The sequence below is a fragment of the Pleurodeles waltl genome, chromosome 6, assembly GCF_031143425.1.
Source record: "Pleurodeles waltl isolate 20211129_DDA chromosome 6, aPleWal1.hap1.20221129, whole genome shotgun sequence".
NCBI lineage: Eukaryota > Metazoa > Chordata > Amphibia > Caudata > Salamandridae > Pleurodeles > Pleurodeles waltl.
This window is the reverse complement of record NC_090445.1, coordinates 1,585,693,379-1,585,714,317: the sequence shown is the minus strand read 5'-3', so window position 1 is coordinate 1,585,714,317 and position 20,939 is coordinate 1,585,693,379. Positions and strand designations below refer to the sequence as shown.

Sequence of the window (20,939 nt, the reverse complement as noted above, 5' to 3'; positions counted from 1 at the left end):
TGACAAATATTCATAATCACTGGATTTAGCGGACACAAATGGTGCTATCAATATGTTCTCCAGCATTTTACCCTCACATCCTATGTTTTTCATCTTACACCACAATCTTCTTTTGTGCCTCAAAAGGCAAGCCACAGTATTCAATTTTCAGACAGTTGGCAGAGTTGTCTCTCTGCTGCGGCTACATCTGTCCATGGGTTGCATGTAAGCTGTGTATTTTAACCTCAGAGATGGGCGCTTCATGTTTTTGTTTGATTTGTTATTCACAGCTGGAGAAGAAATGGAAAGTATTCCCTCCTTTCAATGTAACATTACACAAGGAGGCTAAAATGTTTGCTGGATCCTGCAAATTGACAGGTGCCACAATGGTGTACCTAGAGAATTTGGTGATAATGCTGAGCCTGATTGCAACACACAAATCATTGTGCTCGGCTTATCTTTCCCTGTTGACAATGGTGAAAGGAATGCAGACAAAGGCTGTATGATGATGATGATACCCGACACAGAAGTGCTGTTCCATCTGGCAGACCTATCATGGTGTGTTTAGACATAGGTTTACTTTCGCTAGTTTCAAGGTCATCATCTCTGCATGTTTAAAAGGGGCAAGATGCACCTGTGCCATTTTTTTTAAATGTTGTAAAACTCTTCACCAAGAACTCCCTTTAAGCAGACACTTGAAAATATTTTGTTATGGTATTGAAGAAGGATGGGTTTGAATGGAGTTTATAAGCTGCACAAAAGCACAACGTTTGCAACTAGGTTATGTGTCAGAACAAGCACAAAATGTTGTATGGAAAAATATTGTAGAATAAAGATCGAAAACCAAAACATTGTGAAGGTAAGTGCAAACAGGGAAGTCTGGATTTACTATTCTTAACTCCACATCTACCATCCTTAGATATGTATAGTCAACGTACATAGGATGCAGTTAAGTACAGTACACCTATACTTACAGACATATTTACATTCATAAAATTCTAGATTTACATTTTTAGGCCTGAAGATATTTTGCACTTGATATTCTGGCAGAATACATTTTAACTGTGCTGCTGACCGCCAATGTCAAACAAACCACCTGGCGATCCTTAGCATCACTTTGGGAAATATTTAAAAAAGCATGTTAATCTCTGAAAGACTGAAATTGGAGAAGAAAAGATTACTTCCCTTCAACAAGAGATCTCTATCATGAGTATTCGCTCTGAATTTATAAAAGTTGAACGCCTGAGCACATTCATGTTCCTGGAACACATTTTATAAAATGATACATTTTCAATTTGGAAACACAAAAAAACGCGTACGAGATACGTGTTATGCCAATTCAGCCACTAGAGCAGGAGTCTCCTACCGGTGGATCGTGAGCCACTGGTAGCTCGCCGACACCATGTCAGTAGCTCACGGCCTGACTATCACTTTAGTACCCTGCCATCATCATTTTGTATATTTTTAGACCTTTTCAGGCCTATTGTCTGTGCTTGTCTTCTGTCATACAAACCAGCTACTCTCACTTGCTATTTGAGCTTATTTGGGGTGGGTCACAGCGGCTGACGTTCACCCAGCATGAGCAGTGTTACCCTGCCCACGAAGAGCCACAATGCGTACCTTCTGCTACCCAGCGTCGCACTTTAATCCTCTGTGACCTGGCAGCCGAAGCAGCAGTCTTGAAGGCACAATTCTCTCTACATACTGCCATCTTAGGCACAACCAGACAGACATCAAGTTTGTGACAAAAACTAACTTTATTTAAAAAACTAAAAAATGCCTGTGTAATGCTTTATTCGAGGCATCTGAAACGCGAGCAGTACTCTATTTTAAAAACAATGATCTGAAACACTGTTTTGATTTAATCATTAAGCGAAAGCATTTCACATGCATCTTTTATTTTAAATAAATACTGTACCTTGCAAGTTGTTCCTGAGCACAAACTGGAACCAGAGACATATTTTTACATGTCTTTTGATTACATTTCTCCCATTATTTCATTAAGTTCATGGCACCTTTTTGTGCCCGGGTGAACTTCAAAGAGGTACTTTAGTTTAAAAAAAAAAAAAAAAAATGATAATAATGGAAGAAATGTAAAATGATGTGTTATTTTTATGGCACAATGAATGTATTGACTTTAACACTTCACTTTAGATTTATCCCATTTAAAAAAGTACCTCAACATTTTCAGCTATAAACAAGGCTAATAAATTAACTAGGAGAACAGAGCATGGGCCAAACCTAGGCCTGTCCTTGCATGAGCAAAGGCCCGAAAATAATCCAAATAGTGACATAAAAGTCGTCATACATGAATATGATGGAATCTTTAAAAACAAAAAAAAATGGCAGTGCTTATTTCTCCTAAATGCAGAAACATTTCATGTGAACATCAGACTATGCCACTAAATTGAGAGGCATTTATATAAGTGATAGCTTTTGAACATGAAACAATCATGGACTCCCACCATCTCTGGTGGAAATGCTATATTAATGAAATAAGTGACCAGTCATGTGCACTATACATGTGGCATTGTTTTGTATTACATGGAGCAAATTTAGTCTGAGAGGAAAGGCCCCATAGTGTGATAATGTAGAGATAGGAGACATGATATAATAAAATAATTGCATTGCAGCATTTATATAGTGCCTACTACCCTTATGTGGGGCAATGAAGCGCTTACCTACATGGTCAGCAGGCTAATACATGTAAGGGGAGTGGTTGGAAAGGTGTCTTTATTTTGTGATTCTGTGTGGAAAGTGTTTCCATGTTGTGCATGATGACCCACTGACGTACGGTTACCGAGTTATGGAATGTAGTACTGTGGGGGTTGAAAAGGTGAGTGGGACAGATGTGGATTTTATGGTTCTTAGTGTGCTGGGAGCTTTGAACAGCTCTGCAGGCCCATATGATTTCTTTTGATTGTAGTCCTCTTAGCTGGTTACTGGGTAGGTCAGGAGCATGCAATTTGTTGAAGAGGGAAGCCGGGATTAATATAGTGCAGACCAGTGGTGGCCGGTACATTTAGGAGGGAGGGGGGCAGGCGGGAAGCACACTCACACTTATTCATTCACACATGCACATCCATCACAACACTTATCAACATTTAAACATACACGCACGCAGAAAACATTCATTTAAAAAACACACACAGTTACCTTCGGCTCGGAGTTTCCAGGAGGGTTGGGACTGCTGCCTTCCCTCTCTGGCTGACCTTAGGTCAGACAATGAGGGAAGGCAGCAGTACCAACTTCGTCACAGAGTGGGATGGGTCAGGAGACTTCTGACCCCACCCCACTCTGTGACGAGGTGTCACTGATTGACACTCGTCTTGGTCGGTTCAGGGCTTAAACCTGAAGTGCCCAGGTCGAAGTCAATGGGTGACGCTTAAGGGCCCGAGGCACCTTTGCTGAGATGAGGTCACGCCCATAGGAGCTGTGACCTCTTCAGCCCAGCAAAGTTCAGCTCAGGCAGCCAGGAGTTTGCGCAAATCGCGCATGTATTGCTCCTGGCTGCCTTAGCTGAACATGAAGAGTGTCTGTCAGGCTGACCTTTGCTCAGCCTGACAGACACTCTCAGGAGGGGCAAAAGATTGGGGGGGGGGGGGGGGGAGCCCTTCCACCCTGAAGGACGTGCAGCAGCTAGTGCAGCCATTAAATGGGTATCTCTTTATCCCTAATCAATGAAGCTGAGTGTGGGAGGACTCTGGGTTTAACGCGCAAGTTGCTCAGGATTTAGTAGCTCACAATGATTTTCACGGATCAAGAGTTGCTTTTACTACTGAAAAGGTTGGAGACTCCTGCAATAGAGTATAGCAGACTGAAAGCACCATATCATAAATGCAGTTTAAACTGAAAAAGGAAGGAAACGGTGCTCTCTGCATTGCTGCCAAGAAAGTGAAAAACTACCACTGCCACTTTAGGAGTCAGACAAGCTCCCCAATGCTATCATAAACAGCAGGAACAAACCGGAAGTTTGTTTTTTTCAGAGGAAAATGACAACAAGTTTCTACAAAGACCTCTACGCCCTCATGCCCCGTCAATCATGCACAGTCGGAACAGTCAATACGTTTGTTTCTAGATACCAGTATCGGGTCTGCCAGCTTCTATCAAGTCTCCCAATAAATCTGTGGTATGGACCAAGGGTAGAAGGGCAACACGTTTATACATTTAGACAGAACATGCAAGAAATAAACGGTTTTCCACAATGGGGGATTCGGTATGTTGTCATCTCCTTGGAGTCAGTCTCTAAACAGTAGTATGTGCTAAACACATGATCTGGTCACTCACTGGCACATTGCAAGGTCTGCAATAAGCAGATGTCTCATAAAAGCATGTGTCTGCTTTCACCTGGTATAGTGACCACTGGGTTTAACCAGTTCAGATCTACTGATTTTTTGATAGCAGGATATGATGTAAACAGCTTGAAGCTCACACACTCTTCTAGCTAATTAATAGCTACTTAGGAGGTGACTTTTCTAGGCAATGTTGCAGACCCACCTTGTGCTCAGCCGAAAAGGTAGTGCCATTAGCTCTGAAAGGAGTGTTTCATTGGTGTGGTAGGGAAGGCTCCTAACGTGAGAGTACTTTTCTGAGACTTTCTAGGACATCTTTAATCACTGGAACAGCAAACATTCATGTCTGAGAAAGATACTATTAAAAATACTTTACCAGAAGGTAACTCAAAACCAGATAGATTAGACTGTTCCTTCCTGGCCGGTTCCTGAATGTGCCCATATTGCTAGCCTACAGTTGAAGAACCTCTTTTACTCCACCAAGTGAATGCACAACATGTGCTAGAGGGGTGCTTGGCCTTCGTAGATATATTTGGAGTCTGACAGGCATCCTGGTAAACATTTCCAAGCTGCAGGAAGCCTCCACTGTGCCTGGATGGATAGTTAAGAGAGATTAATATACCACAGTAGATAAATGTAATCCGAAGGTTTGAGGATTATCTACGCTTTCCGCTGCTTCAACTGTCTGATAACTTTGGGGAAGCAGTGCAATTGGAGGAAAGACATAAAAAAGCCCTTAAATAATATACCTATAGGGTGTTCTCATCTGGTGATGGCTATACGAAATGGGAAGAGTAATGTTGGAATTTAAATTTTCTTCTCTCTGGCGAACAGATGTATTTATGGAAGCTCCAACAGTTAAAACAAGGCTGAAAGAACATCGTTGTTGTTCTCCAGCAGGTGTCTGAAATGGTCTGCTTTAGCATTTTGAATTCTAGGTCAGATCGGAGGTGAGGATTATGCAAAACCTTTCTTCTTTTTTGGCAACACAGCAACAGTAACAATAATAAAAAAGAAAGGTTTCTTACCTGCAATTGTATTTGTCTTCGGAGGGATCCGCATCCGAGTCTTAAGCACTGAAATGTCCCACACATGCTGGATCCTGGAGCACTTTGCAAAATATATATCTATATGCCAGCAAGTTCTTTCAGAAAACAATAGCCTTTGCAGCTGAAAAAAGGCTAGAAATGGCCAGATTTCACTCATGTTTAATTAAAAAAAATATTTCCAATTGTAGTAACATAATAACTGTATCCAAGGTGACAAGAAATATCAGTCACAAACCTCCTTTTTAAAAGGAACATTAAGGGGATGTAGGGCAACCCTAGCACATAGGCTGCACAGTTAAGAGCATTCAAATTGGCACTATGCTTTGATGAGTCTCATCTTTACTCAAGGGTCTTATCATGCACCTGAGTGAGAGGTTAGTTCATTTTTCTGTCTCCAGGCAACAGGATCCTGGAGCACTGAGCTTATTTTGCCTTTTTGTCACAAAAAACATTTTGGAACCTGGTCTAACCAACCTCACTCGACGTCCCTTAGGACCAGAGAGATTTTTCAATATTTTCTGAGCAGAATTGAACATCTTTTCAATTCAGAATGCTTTCACTTTTTGTGAAGTGGGCAGCCTGTGGCAACAAAAAAGCCCAGTCAGATCCTTTTGAGCTATGCATCATGTGCCTTCCTAATAATTACCATTCAGAAGATCGCAGATCTTGTAAAATATATATCAAGCTCTTATCATCTGTTTCATCTGATTCTAGAGCACTGCACTTTTCTTCACAATGGCAAGCGCTAGAAAGCCCAGAATCACGTTCTCTGAGGAATTTAGGGTCAAACCTGGCAACATAGTACTTTACTTTAATTAGGTAATCGTTATTCAATGTAATGATACATCTAGCCCCAAATCTTTTCCCTTTAGCAGCATAACAGGCATCAGTAGTAAGCCTGTGCGCCTCTTTAGGAATGTCCATGCACTGCTGTGGGTGATTCAGGTAACCAAATTCTAGGATTTCAGGAGCCACATCGTAAGATTAAGGTACTTGGGGTCTGGTTGTCTGATTTCTTAATGGTTCCACTTGAGAAAGTCGTGCTTGTTCAGCAGTACTTCATGAGAAACTTCTAACAGTTGTAGGAGTGTGGTGAAGCATGGTTGCCATGCCCATATTGGAGCGACTGATGTCTGCCAAAGTTTGTGAACTACAAACAGGAGCAGTAGGAGAGGTGGAAAACCAGAAGCAAATATCCTGGACCAACTCATCCATAGTGTGTTGCCCTTGGACTGTGGGTGTGAGAACCTGTTCCGGAGGGAGGCCACAGGTTTCACACCTGCTGGAGGTCGGTGTGCGGATAACTGGTGCGACACCGAGGACAGAATCGAAAAGGAGTCTGTTCTATCGCTGAGTGGACATGGTGCAGGGGAATCACAAGATGGAAGGTGCGCCACAAAGGCCGGGGGCCGTGGTCAAAGCGAGTCACCTTGACAAACTCAACATAAAACGGACAAGAGAGAAGGAGAAGGGCTGCAAGTGCAACAATTCACTCAGAAATAGGCTGAAAGAAAAATGTGACAAAGGTTTCAAACCTGAGCAGAGGAGCACATGCCCAAACCAGACGGCAGAAGAAAAAAAACAATCTAACAATGGAGTCAATGACCATGGGTATTACCAGCAAGAGGTGGAGTCACACTAATTCCTGACTCCAAAGATTTTCTTAGAAGAAAAGAAACTTGCACACATCCGAGTCCAATACTAGATGGCAGGATTATGCTAAGCATGTGTATCTACAGCCACACATGCCTTGAACAAAAGAGCCTATTGTGGACGTCAGAAGGCCAACCAGAGGTTTTGCTTGCTACTTAATGCATCACAGAAAATATGTATGTGTAGAATAGAGAGTGGAAGTCTCAATATAGCTCTGCTGGTGACTGCATGGAAGGCTACACCATTTACTAGACTCAGAGTCATTCATGCCACAGCTCAGATGAGTCATCTGCAGTGTTGTATTTGTTGCCCGATTCCTCATGATTGGTCTTTCCGTGGAGGGAGAGGGGGTATTTGCACTGGCTCGATAGGTACAGTGGCAGACATATGAGATGATATTTGTGCAGTCTCTCTTGTGCATGGAGTGGTGTTTGGTGATGGGAAGGCTAGGATCTTACCCTCCAAAGAAGGAATATATTTTGTGTTTAAAGGATGTAGCAGCATATGACATTCCAACTAAAAGTGTCATATAGCAGGACAAGTCAATATTTAGTAAATAAGACAATAGACAGATTGAGTGGTATAATAAGAACCAATGTGTTTGTAAAACACCTGAACACTTTACAATACACACTATGTACAATTTGCAGAATATTCAAAATAGACAGATTTATATTGTTAGGTTACTATGTGGGATAGTTAACGTCTGTTAACTACTGCACATTGGGCCACAAGCTCCTCAGATAATGGCTCTGGCAATTCAGCATGGTAGGAGGATGACAAGGTCCTGATCCTCTTCTACACCCTTTGCCTCAAAGATGTAGAAGAGTGGACCCTTTACGTTCCGGCCAAGGAATGTGATTCCATAAACTACAGTGAAGTTCTGAATGTTGAATTATAGAGTCTCTCGGTGTTGAATGAGGTGAACAATGAGCTATCGGGCGACGAAACCAGAGGTAACGCAAAGCTTTTTATATGCAGTACGAATGCCCTATGTGGGGCACAGGAAGAAAGAGGTTTCCATCACCATTCTTCGCAAAACACATAACAGACAGATGTCTCTACCTTTTCCAAGAATACCATACCTGGCACTAAGTCAAGCACATTCCCTAGCCAACAGCCTAATAAAATAAAATTTCTTAAATAATCTCGCAATCAGTCAGTCAAGGAGCGAGTCAGTCAGTCTGGAAGGCAGCCCATGCAAAAATGGTTGACGTTCTTCTTAACGATCTTTACAGTACTTGAAGGTGTTGTTTCTGAGAGAAGTGGTGTGGTTAAAGATATGGGAGAGGAGAGTTCATCTTTTACAGGAAACAATAAGTAGCAGTCCTGGTGCAAAATGAAAGGACAAAATACACAAACTAAATGCCTCAATAGTGGAAAAATGAACTGTCTGCGTCACCCTGATTTGCATGAAGATTCAAAGTAGCTCCTAGGTCTCAAAGTGGTAGTTTTATCTTTGTGCTCAGTCTACCAGAAAAGAATAATTTGATATTGAGCTTCCAAGTTTAAAATAGATTAACAAACAGGGGTTTTCAGTCAAATGTGCTCCGTACGCCAGATTTGGTAGCACTGTTTGATCCAAAAAATGATGCCTCTTTCAGTCTGATTCCGTAGATAAATTGTTTACAAAAAATAAAAATGTATGCAAATTTTACCTAAAAAAATGTGCTCTGGCGTCCTGCACAAGTGTGGATATTTTCTACTGTTGACGATTATCAGAACAATGACTATGAAGGAGAATGTTTGATTCACAAAAGTACAAGCAGCAACAGTACACTGCCTCGAAAATCAAAAGAATGAGGAAGAGACCCAGAGTGTTTGCGTAAATGCAGAGCCTGTGCACCTTTCTTTCTACAAGAACACAACAACCAACACATGCTCTGTGAAACTGTAGAATTAAAACTGAAAGCTAAAAGCTCTTGACCTCACACTTAGTATGGGATGACTGAATGAATGATAAATACCAGGTGAACCAAGAATTAGAGATAGTAATGCAATTCAAAAATGTTATCAATATTCTTAAATGGCCCAATTACACTGAATGCCTCTACAGTGGGTTAACCAATCCTTATGTAAATAGCTGCTTCCACCTGAGGAGATCACTGTATATGCTGAATAGCACGCTCTAAATCAACCACAAAACTGGTGCATGCTAAAATTGTTTTGACTAGTGCAGTGAACTTTCTTGCTCACAGGGCAGAATCATGCAAGGCTTCTCAAGGGGAAACTGCATTTGAGCTATTGAAACCCTATTGTTTGATGAAGAGAGAGTAGTTCTGAAAAGTTTTTGCTGTCCCAGTGGAAGGCTGCTCTTTACAAGCAAAGATTAATCGCTTTCATGTACATGCGATACTCTTATAGAGTAAGGAACTTCTAACGTACCCTGTAAGCATCTACTCGTAGTGTGTTGTAGATTCATATGTTTAGCATATTTGTGCCATCTAGTGTTGTGCTTGGATGTTTGCAACTTGATTTTCTTCAAAGACGTATTGTACGTCAAGAGGTATAGTGGCTTCTCCTACAGTCTGTATGGCGCATGGTCATCGGCTCCTTTGTCAGATTGTTTTTGGCTTATCAGGCAAGATTAGGTTTGGAACAGTAGAGAGATGTTAAAGATAAACATGCAGGTTTTAGTCTGATAAATATAAGTTTGGAGTACAGTAGTGTGTACATCAGCCATTAGCTTCCTGTGTAGAGGGTGGGTGCACATGAATCTACAGCGGTACATGCTACAAATAGATGCTTACAGGGTAAGTAACTTGTTCCATTTGTAACATGTGTTAGATATATACTTAGCACTGACCGTAAAGCAGTGCTCCTCTAATGCAATGGCTAGCTAATGGCTGACACAGATGCTTGATAGAGCTTGTAATAGAGCTTGAACCACTCTTGTTTGGTTAGCTAAGATATCAACACTATAGTCTTTTTGAGACTGTATGTGGGTTATTCTGTAAAGTTGCCTTACAGATATCTATTAGTGGGATGTTTCCTAGAAAAACCATAGAAGCTCCTTTTTTACATGTAGAATGAGCTCTTGGAGCAGCAGGTAACAGCTGCTTGGCTTTGTGGTAGCAGGTTTGTATGCATTTTACTAACCATGTTGTGATTCCTGTTTTAGATATTGGTGAGCCCTTTTGAGGGTTTGAAAAAGCTAAGAAAAGTAGCTGAGTTTCATCAAAAGGTTTTGTCCTCTCTATGTAGTACATTACGGCCTTTTTTAACATAGCTACTGAGAAAGGTTTCATAAAGAACACAAGGAGCTCAATAGCCTGGCTTACATAAAAAGAAGAAACCATTTTGAATGAAATTTGGGGTTTGTTTTCCCTACCAATTTATCTGGACACTGTTGAAAGAAAGGTTCTTCTAGAGTGTGCGCTTGAAGTTCACTTATCTGTCTGAGGGATGTTATAACCACTAAAAATGCTATCTTCCATGTGAGCAACTGTATATCACATGGATGTAGTTGCACAAAGGGAGGACACAGAAGCCTGATAAGAACTATATTAAGAGTCCTCACTAATTGACACAACTTACATCAAAGGGCATTTTCCACCTGATTCTGTAGTGGTGCATACAGCCAGAAAACAGACCAAGTCACAAAGTTCTGGGGATGCTCCTCCTATTGGCAAGGAAAGCTAAAAATATGACAATGCGGGTAAGCGTGTGGTAGTGCAGGCATGAATCACTTTAGGACTCTTGATTTTACAGGTTGCTTAAAAATCTCTGTGGTGGGTTTAAGAATGTACTTTAGAATTGGTAAAAACTGAGCTGTGCATTGTGTTTTGGGCAGTGTTTCGAAAAGTAAATTGTCCTTATCCTCCAGAGTGTGCATGCTGACTTTATGCAGTCCTTCGTGGTATGTAGTGCTGTCGTCAGATGGGGATGGTTTTAAAGGGTATAGATCAAGGTCTGTATCCCCCTATGGGTCTACATCAGTCATCCTCTGGCTGATCTAAACTATAAGGACTGCCCTGCGGATAGGGTAAATATAGTGTGTCGTAGGGGTCAATATGATCCCCCATACTATGCATCCCTACCAAAGATATAGAGGGTGACCCTGGTGGGTAGGTGTAAGGGGAGCATTGTGGTGAAGTTGGAAGAGCTGGAGGTGTAGCTGGTGTTGGCAGCAGAGGAAGAACAGGTGGTAGAGAGGGTATAGGTAGCAGTGGAGTTGGTAGGAGTTGTGGTGGAAACTGGATGAGGCTAGGTCCCCTATCCTTATGCCTTTTAATGTGGGGTCTTTTTTGATGGAGGCCCCATGATTTCCACCTCAAAAGTCTTTTTCTGCTTTGGCAATGTGTCTGTAGGTGGGAGACGTGGTTTGGTAGCCACCCTTCCTGTGTCTGGGTTTATATCCAGGATCTTCTGTTTGGCATCAAGCTTTTCCTTTAGTTTTGTCAGGATAGGTTGAATTGTGCGTTCCTTTGCTTCTATAGCAGTCTCTGATGTTTTTGGCACCGTGGGTGTTTTAGGCACAGAGACTTTGGAGGCTGAAGATGTTATTGGTGCTGATGTCAGCTTGGGATGGAGAGATGCTTTTGGCGCCAGGGGTGGTTTTGGTTCTGAAGGTGCCCTAGCCTGCCTGGGGTAGGTTTTGGCTCTAAAGATTTTGAAGGCTGGACCGGTGTCGATATTTGTGCCTTTGATGCTGGCTCTGAAATGGCTTTATCTTTGGAACAGTCGGTGCCTTTGTTTTTTTGGTGCCTTTTGCAGGTTGCTTCAGCAAGGGGCGACTGTCTGCTCCTTTACCTTGTGCCAGATACCTCCATGGCCCAAGGGCAGTGAGGTTCCGCAAGCCTGTGTATGTGTCTGTCTGGGCTTGGGGGGCTTCAACCACAGTACTCAAGTGCCCTGTAGAGTCGGACCTTTCTCCACATCTTGTGAGAAGGATGGGGACATCCATTGGTGTACGTTGGGCTTCTGCCACCTCCTTCAATGTTGTCCTCACATGGAGGCTATGTGGCTAGTCTCAGATGATAACAGGTGCATCTACAGCTCAGTGTGGGCAGTGTCGCACTCTGTTCACAAAGTGTCATCTTTGATCTGTAGGCCAAGCATGCTTCACACAACGTTTTGTTGTGTTCTACAGATAGGCAGAGGTTGCGGGACGGATGGTGATCTTGCCTGGAATATTTTGCATGGCACTTTGGGCAGAAGCTTAAGGGAGCCTTTTCGATCACTCCACGTGCATTGAGTGAAAGATGATGGCAAAGAAAATCTGGAAGCTGGAGTCGAACCGGGCCCAATCCGGGCAGGTGGAAAAAAGGCTTTCGAAGAACCAGTAGTTGACTGACTTTAGCTCATGTCCGTTGAAGGGTGATGAATCAGTCACAGAAAAGACCACTGGAGAGAGCTTCAATCCCACAGCTCCAGGACAGACGGCCGAACCAAATAGCGGAGAAGAACAATCTAACAATGGAGTGGATGACCATGCACAAAACAAACTGTAGGAGTCACTATATCTCGAGACTCGCAAGCCTTCCTCAAAGAAAAACAAGTTACAAATGTACGAGCCCAACAGTAGATGGCAGGAGTATGCTAAGCATGTGAATCTAGGGCCAACAATTGCTATGGATATATGTTATAGGGCTTTATACAGTGTATGTAAGACTAGAGATCTCCCTCTCGCTCTATCATCACTAGACCTTTGTCCCTTTCTTACTGCAGAATGTGCATCTTAAATTGTGTGTGGTCTGCAGCTTTCTCTATAACTGCCACAATATCAAATTCAGTGAGGGGGATACTAGACTAATTACATATCACAATTACATGTTTATAACAATATTTTACAAAGGTAATATCGGTGAGAGGTATAAACGACCTGGCATGTGTAAGTTATGAGTGTCTTGCCTTCTGTCAAGGCAATCCTTAGAATCAAAAGAAGTCTCTGACCTCAGACTGTTGTGTTGCCTGGCTGGACTCCTTACCTTTTGCTGGTAAACACAGGAGAGTCTATCCCGGCTCTGAAGTCCCAGCCTCGAAGCATGCAGTCATCACCACCTGCCCAAACGAAGGTGAAATTTACCTTCAATCAACACAGGATTGATCAATATACCACTTCTTCCATTTCACAGTCAGCCCTCTTACTAGTTTCCAACACGTGGCCTTCCCACAACATATAACTTACAGTAGCAGGCGGGGTTAGGGAGCATTCCACAGTAAGGTCACCAGTTCTTCTCCAACAGGCAGAAGGGAAATGTAATTCCCATCGGATGCTACCGCATGAGCCTGTGACCGCAGGGTAGTGCACGTATCAAATATGTAATACCCTGGGACCAATTACAAAAAATATTGACTGCTTACTGATGCCATATATAGTGCTGCTGAATAATAAATACATTGTTAAATCTGACCACTGACACAAAATCTCCGTGAACAAACGTACCTATAAGTTTATTAGAACATCTGACTGTTTAGAGCTCCTTTGAAGACAATGGTGTGGCCCTGGGCTTATAATGGCTGGTATAAGCCTTCTGCTTCAACGCTCCAATGTTTGTCTTTCTGTTTCTCTTTTTGTAATTTAGAATATTCTACCCTTAGGGATGGAATGCTTTAATAGCCTTATCGCCCTTGTACCTCTTGCTATACCAGATGGAAAAGGCCCTCACTCTCGTTATAGGCTCTTGCCTGCAGCTTAGGCCTATAACTCGGGTTCAGGGTCTTTAACAACCGGTTTAGCCCTTGACGTAGGTTGTAAGGCTATATTAATAAACCGACACTGCTAATGCAGAAATTGAGAAGTATGTAACTAGCAGAGACTTGCAAGAAGTCATTAACAATTGTTGGATACGCCTGAACAGGTTCTACATGGGCCAGGAGGCAATATATTTGGTTAGCTCCTTAAGGGATCAAAGTTGAAGGACAGCAGAAGTCTGCAGCACAGCCACATTTTATGTTCACTTTTCTTTACGATTTAGATGACTAACCAAAATGCCTCTAACCAAACAACCTTGGTATGGGCATTACAGCCTTATTTTCACTTACCTTTCTTACTTTCAAATGAAACCTTAACGTACGTCCTCTGCATGGCTTCTCTCTCTGGGTGTAACCCACTGTAAACTGCATGCCTGTCTGCCTTAATCTATTATCGTACTTCTGCAAACTGCCCATGCCACATTTCATAGATCACAACTGCTCCTTCTTTGAAACTCTATCCCCACAATCTAACAATACATCTGTTTATCCCATCAGCCACTTGCATTTAACTCACATAGCCAGCACTAATGATCACATGACTCCTAATAATTTAATCTACCACAAACAACATGGAGTAAACGTATGGAATAGTTTCCTTGAGAGCACAAGACGAACCCCAAAAACCACCAACAACCAATAACAACTGAGTTTTCTAACCTTGGGTTAGGCAGCAACAGACACCTTGCCATAAAGTGCTTCAACAATTTGTCAGGTATATCAAGTGCAATCTAAACACAATTACATTAGAATACAACCAACTATTAGGAGGAGTGGGCTCGGGAGGAGAGACAAGTATTTAAAAAATAAAACCAGTGGTTGAGTTGAAAATAGTCTAATAAACATTTTAGCACTTTCACAAGAAATTCAGCATAATAACGCTTTGATGTCAGGAACACTGTGGGAGAAAATGCTGAATTTAATTTGGAGCCGATCCTGGGAACACAGCTCAGAACTAGTCAGAATAATAGTCCTTTGTGGGGCAGAAATCCAAAGAAGGAGAAAAGAGCCTGGAAAGATGCAATTGTGTTTACAGAGATCTAAAATTAATTCAAGCTGCTGCCTTCTAAAGACACTTAAGATAATGACTGGTAAAAATTTAGGAGACTTGTTATGTTAGTTCATTTAAGGGAGAGCTGAAAAACAGTGCATTCATTCTCTTGTGGAATCACAGAATTCATGGTGAAAGTGTGCCACACTCCCGAAGCTGGCAGACGTCTCAGAAATTATTTGAGCTTTGGACGATAGCTGTTCATAAGTAGTGATGAAATACGTTGGGTTATGTTAATTTGAATGCTTTGCCACACATCGTATCTAGTGCTGCTTCAATGGAAGGGGACTGTGGCTACCAGCATCACCCATAACAAAAACCCTGTGATATTTACCAGTATTGTTGGTGCTGGAATAGTTACAGTGCACAGAACCGGTTAAATGTGCGAAAGAAGTATTAAACACAATGCTAACAAATGTGCACCACACATCTCCATTTGCTTTCAGCTGACCATGGAAATCCCCAGCATGAACATAAGCACAAAAATCAAATGGCCAGTACAAGCTGCAAACATTTTAAGATCTGAAAGTTTGCAAACAGCCTGCTCTTCTACCTCTAGATATGGAGTTAAAAAACGTTAAAGGTTTCTTACCGGAATATACGATTTCTGTGTTCCAGTAGTTGAAAGCTGCAATCCATGCTTCATACTCATGTCCCTTCCACTGTGAGTGGATGTCCATGGATGGGGCTCCCTCATTGACCGATAGCAAGCTCAGCTGACCCTTGGAATCACTGCAGATCAGCTTCGGTGGATGACCGCTACAAAGGACAGAAATCACATCTTCAGACTTTAAAGGCTTGGGTGATTTTTTTTTCATTTTTTGAAGAGCATTCACTACACATATTATAATGAATTTTAATATTTAAATGCATTATGTTTTGCAGGGTATAGGATAAAGACACTGAGTTCAGACAATAAATACTAACACAGTTGGAAGATGCAGAGTGCGCATTTTTGAGTTTTTTGCCACAGTGTCACCCTATGACTTGGATAATGGTATCCCTGTTGTCCCCAAGAACATATCCTTTTGCTTTAGCCAGAAAGCTCAAACTGACCAACATTACTAGAAGAAAAATGTTACTTATCTGTTACTCAAGTTCTCTAATATTGATATCTTTTATAGATTCACATGCCTGAATCATCCCCGTTGTCAAGCTGGGAGTCCCATCATAGACATAGTGAATAGTACAATGTTACACATAGAGAGGAAGGCTTTAACACAATCACAACTGTAGCCTATTCAAGTTATTATGAAAGATCCAAAACTCAGCCAATCAGAGTAAAGCACAATCTTCACCACCCCTCACCTACACCATCATAGTTTAGATTTTTAAGCTCAAGTACTAAAGTAATTTCTTCTATACAGGTGTGGTTGAGTTGGGGAGGAAGATGGGTCACATTTAAATCTATGGACAATACCAATACTGGAGAACTTCTGTTACAGGAAAGTAACTTTTTACTTCTTTAATATTGGATCTTTCATAAATTCACATGCTTGAATCAGAACAGCAAAAAGTAATTACAAACTGAGCATCATTCAGTGATTGGAGACTAAACAAGCTTACCTTGCTGAAACAGATGATGCAGAACCGCATGTCCTACTGCCACACCCCTTTGTATGGTCGAATCTAGAACTTAAAGCTGCATAAAAGTGTGTCTGTTTTTTCATTTTGCTGACCTGCATATGTCAATAATGGACAAGTCAGTAAAGTGGGCTGTAGATGTAGACCTCTAATGTAATAAGCTATCACTTTTCCTTGGAAAGTATAACATGACAAAACACTATTGCTGAAGACACTCAGCAACCTATACTTGGTTCAACAATTGTCCTTTTAATGGATGACCATATCTCACAAGCAGTTGCACAGGCTCCATAAATTGCTTGGTGCTGTCAATGTTGACCATCATGAGATGAAAATGAAATGGCTACCAGATGAACTCTGACTTAAGGGTAGAACATAGCGTAATATATGTTGAGAGAGTGAAGATGTAGGGTGCAAATCATGTTCAGTATACCAGGTGCAAAAATGCTTTGATTTTGCTGTGTATGTTTATTTGGTGGATACCACCATAGCTTTGGGCAAGATTTCCTTGCAGTCTTCTGGAATGTCTAGCAGTTGGAGTTCACTGAATTCAGGAGCCAAGCCAGCCAACAACATGAGTGAGTTGAATGGAGAATTAGCTTGTCGCAACAAGACAGCAGGTTCTAGATTGGTTCTGTCTGCATCTGAGGCTTTCCGAGAGGAGAAGCAACTCAGTGAAGAGTACTCTCTGGACCACAATGGAGCTATTAGGATGAAGCAGAGTAGTTCCCTCATCATTTCCAATAACAGTTTTACAATCACAGGCACAAGAGGTAATGCATAGGTCCCCGACCAATTGATTGAAAACGCATTACCCCACGACCCTGGCAGGGACTGACTGCTGACAAAGTACTAGTATTTCAGTTCTGGTTTGGTAACAAACAGATCTAGCTTTGGTGTGCCTACAACAATCAAATACCCTTTCTTGTAGGACTTGATTTAGCTCCCAATTGTGACAGTCTTTTTTTTTTTTTTTACATGCTCAGACTGTCAACAAGAGTTTGTAAAACCTGAAACATTCTCTGCCTATATCTGAATATGTTATATTGCTCAATCGCATTTCTTTTAATCCTCCGTGGGCAATATGTAAGATGGTGTTTACCCCAGGTTTGTTTATATATTCCATGCTTATTGATTTGTCTGTACATATCAATACTGAAAAATTGTGTATTCATGGTAGGAAAGTGTGGAATCCTAGAGCGATCGCTCTCAATTTGAGGATACTGGTGTGCATTCAAGCTTCTTTTATTGTCCATCTGCCATTGACATGTAACCTTTGCAGATTTGCACCGTAAACCTCCAGTGAGCCATCCCTTGTCATAACAAAATGGGCTTTGTCCTGGAGAATAGAGTGAGCAACTGTGGTGTTCTTGCATTGAAGGTATCAGGTTACAACCTGTTATATGTGGCACTTTACTTATACTGGGATGTCGAATAAATCTATCTGCTGCAACCACAGTTTGTCCAATGCCTTTTAAAATGGCCACAAAAAAAGGCGGCAATGTGGGATCACATGGATTCATCCCTAGAAAAGACTAACTAGAACATTTGCACAGTGGTTTTTCTTAGTTTTTGCAGGTGTACAGCCAGTGCTGAGAGGCACATTACTCTTTGCTTGGATGGTGTTTGGTGTGCCTTTGTATCAAGAATGGCACTTGGAAAATTTATTTTTCTGCCATATTACAGAGGATTTATTTCTGTTTAAGATAAGCCAGAGCTTGCTGAAGAAATGCAGAAAGTCTGGTAGATTCAGTAGCAGTCTTGAATGTTTTTCCCCTGACTAGTCAGTTTTCTAAATATGAAAATACCTGATGACCCTAATTCTTGAGATGAGCAGCTACTTGCACATGCAAGTTTTGATAATACTTGGGGCATATTTGAGACGGAAGGGAAGACTTTGTGCTGATAATGGTGACTTGCACTTTGAAACTTCGATGGGTGGGGTGTATAGGGATATAGAAGTATGCGCCCTTTAGGTCCAAGGATGTCATATGATCTTTGTTTTGTGGAAGCTGTAGCACCTCTTGTAGCATAATCATGCAGAATATTTTTTTTTTTTTTAGGTATTTGTTGAGATTTTGAACCTCCAATATCAGCCTCCACTCTCCTGACTTTTTCCTGATTTGGAAAAAATAGGAGTAAAAGCTGAACTCACTTTGACTTTGGAACTAGTTCTACCATCCCTTTTCTTAACATAATGGTGATTTCATTTTGTGACAGATGGAGATGTTGCTGGGGCATCTTGCGTGGTGGTCTCATTGCTGGTTTTTAGATAAACGCCAGAGTATGGCAATATGGTTGTAATGAAAAGAGATCTTTCTACTTACCAATGAAATCCGATGCTTTGTGCCCAACTTGTCACTGCCTTCTTGATCCTTCGTTGTTTAGAGATTGGTTTCTGGCCCTTCTACGAGGGGCCAGTTAATAAAGGGCTCCACTGTCTACCTCCTATGATAGTTTGTTGGTAGGGTTACTAGTAGTGCAGTTGCAGGGTAGTAAATTGCTGATATCGATAGGGCTGGGACTGAGAACATGCTTCTTCTTTGTACACTTTGTAAGAATTGCGGAAGTCTTTGTTGAAGGACACCTATAGATATTGCATTCTTAGTGCCTGACTCAATGAAATGAAAATCTTCATCAACATGAGTGCCAAACAAGGCTTTACTAATGTATGGCATGTCTAATGTTTTGCTCTGTACTTTGGTCTGAAAGAAGTAGATCGCAACCAGCCCTATCTTTCCATCACAGCTTCTCCAGCCACTAGTCGGAAACCTGTCAAAACAATATGCATTGCAGTCTTAATTATCAACAAAGACGTCCGCTCTCCTTCTTACAGAATACCTTTGACCTCTACCTTTTCATTCTCTGGTAAATGGTATAGATATGGTCCAGTATCTGACCATACCTAGTGGTCATACCTGGCAAGTATTGCTAAGGCATTGTAAACTCTGATCGAGGTAGCTGCTGTGGTAGAAACATGTTTGCTAATGATGTCTAGGCTTCTGCCCTCTGTCTGGTGATGCTGCACAAGGTGAAGTTAGATTTCTGCAGTGTCTTTGCGCAGCATGCATGACAACTGAATCTGCATGTGAAAAATCAGAAATGCAGGAGTGTTTGATGATGCTTTTTGTCAAGCCATGGGATTACTGCCAGCACTGTGGCTGTTTTCATGATTTTTAATCCCTCCATCCAAATGTGATCGATGATTGATATTGACATAACTGTGTTTCTAGTCGGGTCATTGAAATTGTAAAGAAGCACCGGTAAGTTAGGGACATAAAAGGTGCCCTCTTAATTAGTTTGTGAAATTCACAAATACTATCCAATGGGGAGCCTACTACAGGAGTGATGTCACCTGGGGTAGGTGTAACACAGCAATCCCTTTTCTGGGCCAAAGTACTGAGGTTATTAACTAACTGACCCTCCTATTGATCATCATTTTTATCTGGACTGTGCTGCGGAATATACTATGGTGTTAAAGGCAAATGACATGACAAATGAGTTACTAGACTACTCCTTGGTTGTGAATGCACTGGCGTTTAAGGTGTTGTTGGTCTTGTTTGTGGTCTACAACAGTGATTCCCAACCTGTGGTCCGGGGAACCCAGGGGGTCCGCAACTGCTTAGAAAATTTAATAATATTAACAGTTTATGTCCCCAGCTTTCATTAGTGTCTCAGCTTGGGGGCCCTGGATTCGAATTATGACACAGTGGGGGTCCCCGAGTTCCAGTAATGATAAAGTGGGGGTCCACAGAAGTCAAACGGTTGGGACCCACTGGTCTAGAGCCTGATACTGTGGCAGGCTTTGAAGTTTGCCTTTTAAGATTACAAGGAGGAGGTTCAGAACATTGCTTCAAACACAGATTCTTGACAAGGCCAAAAGCACCTGCATCATCTCCTCAGATGGTGCTAACATGGTTTATTCATACATGTACAATCTGTTTTTTCACTTTCATCATCATCATTCTGATGTTGATCAGAAGGCTGGTAAAAGCCACTAGTTTCCCCATTCTACTACTACTTCTTTCCGGCCTTAGTAATTTATTTTTAACTGTGCAGGACTTCAGGTCTGAAAGGCTCTTCTTCATCTAAGTATTTCATGTTGAGTAGATGCTGCAGTAGATAAGACGAGACCTTACTGGGCGTGGGAGAGTTAGGCATTATTATCTTTGGAAACCCTTATCAGAAATCAAGTTTTTTTTCCTGTGGTGTTTGGTGTTAGTATATTCATTCTCGTCGAAAGTGTGGTCATCAACAGAGTGAAGGTGACAAGGCCTTGGAGAATGCCACTGAAGGCATTGGAAATGAAGTAGTCATTGACTGTTCTCTGTCAACAGTGTCACTGTAGACAGAATTGCGATTGACTGTCATTGATGGTAAGGATTTTATAAACAGTCATTTTTGTTGATGTCAACAACAGTGCTTTCATCGACCATGCCATCATAGATAATAGTTTCCTGTATGGGAAGTCAATGGTTGCGTGGTCTACAGTGATGCTGATGACAGTTTCATTAACGACAAAGATAAAGAAAGAGTACTTCTTAGACTACTCCATAATCATCACTTTCTTAAGAGTCGCTGGCTCAGAAGCCTTGTGATGCTTTTTTGATGGGGTTTTTCAAGTCAGAACCATCA

General features: G+C 41.6%; 1 protein-coding gene across 3 annotated transcripts in view; it reads right to left on the bottom strand.

Moving 5' to 3' along the window:
• DPH7 (diphthamide biosynthesis 7) overlaps positions 1-20,939 on the bottom strand; it is a 174,653-nt gene that overhangs the window by 18,618 nt on the left and 135,096 nt on the right. For all 3 annotated transcript variants that reach the window (XM_069241378.1, XM_069241377.1, XM_069241379.1), the window contains 2 exons: positions 15,313-15,479; positions 12,904-12,976 (listed from right to left, as the gene is read on the bottom strand). In XM_069241378.1, the coding sequence (XP_069097479.1) occupies positions 12,904-12,976; positions 15,313-15,479 (240 nt within the window). The remainder of the gene's footprint in view (positions 1-12,903; positions 12,977-15,312; positions 15,480-20,939) is intronic.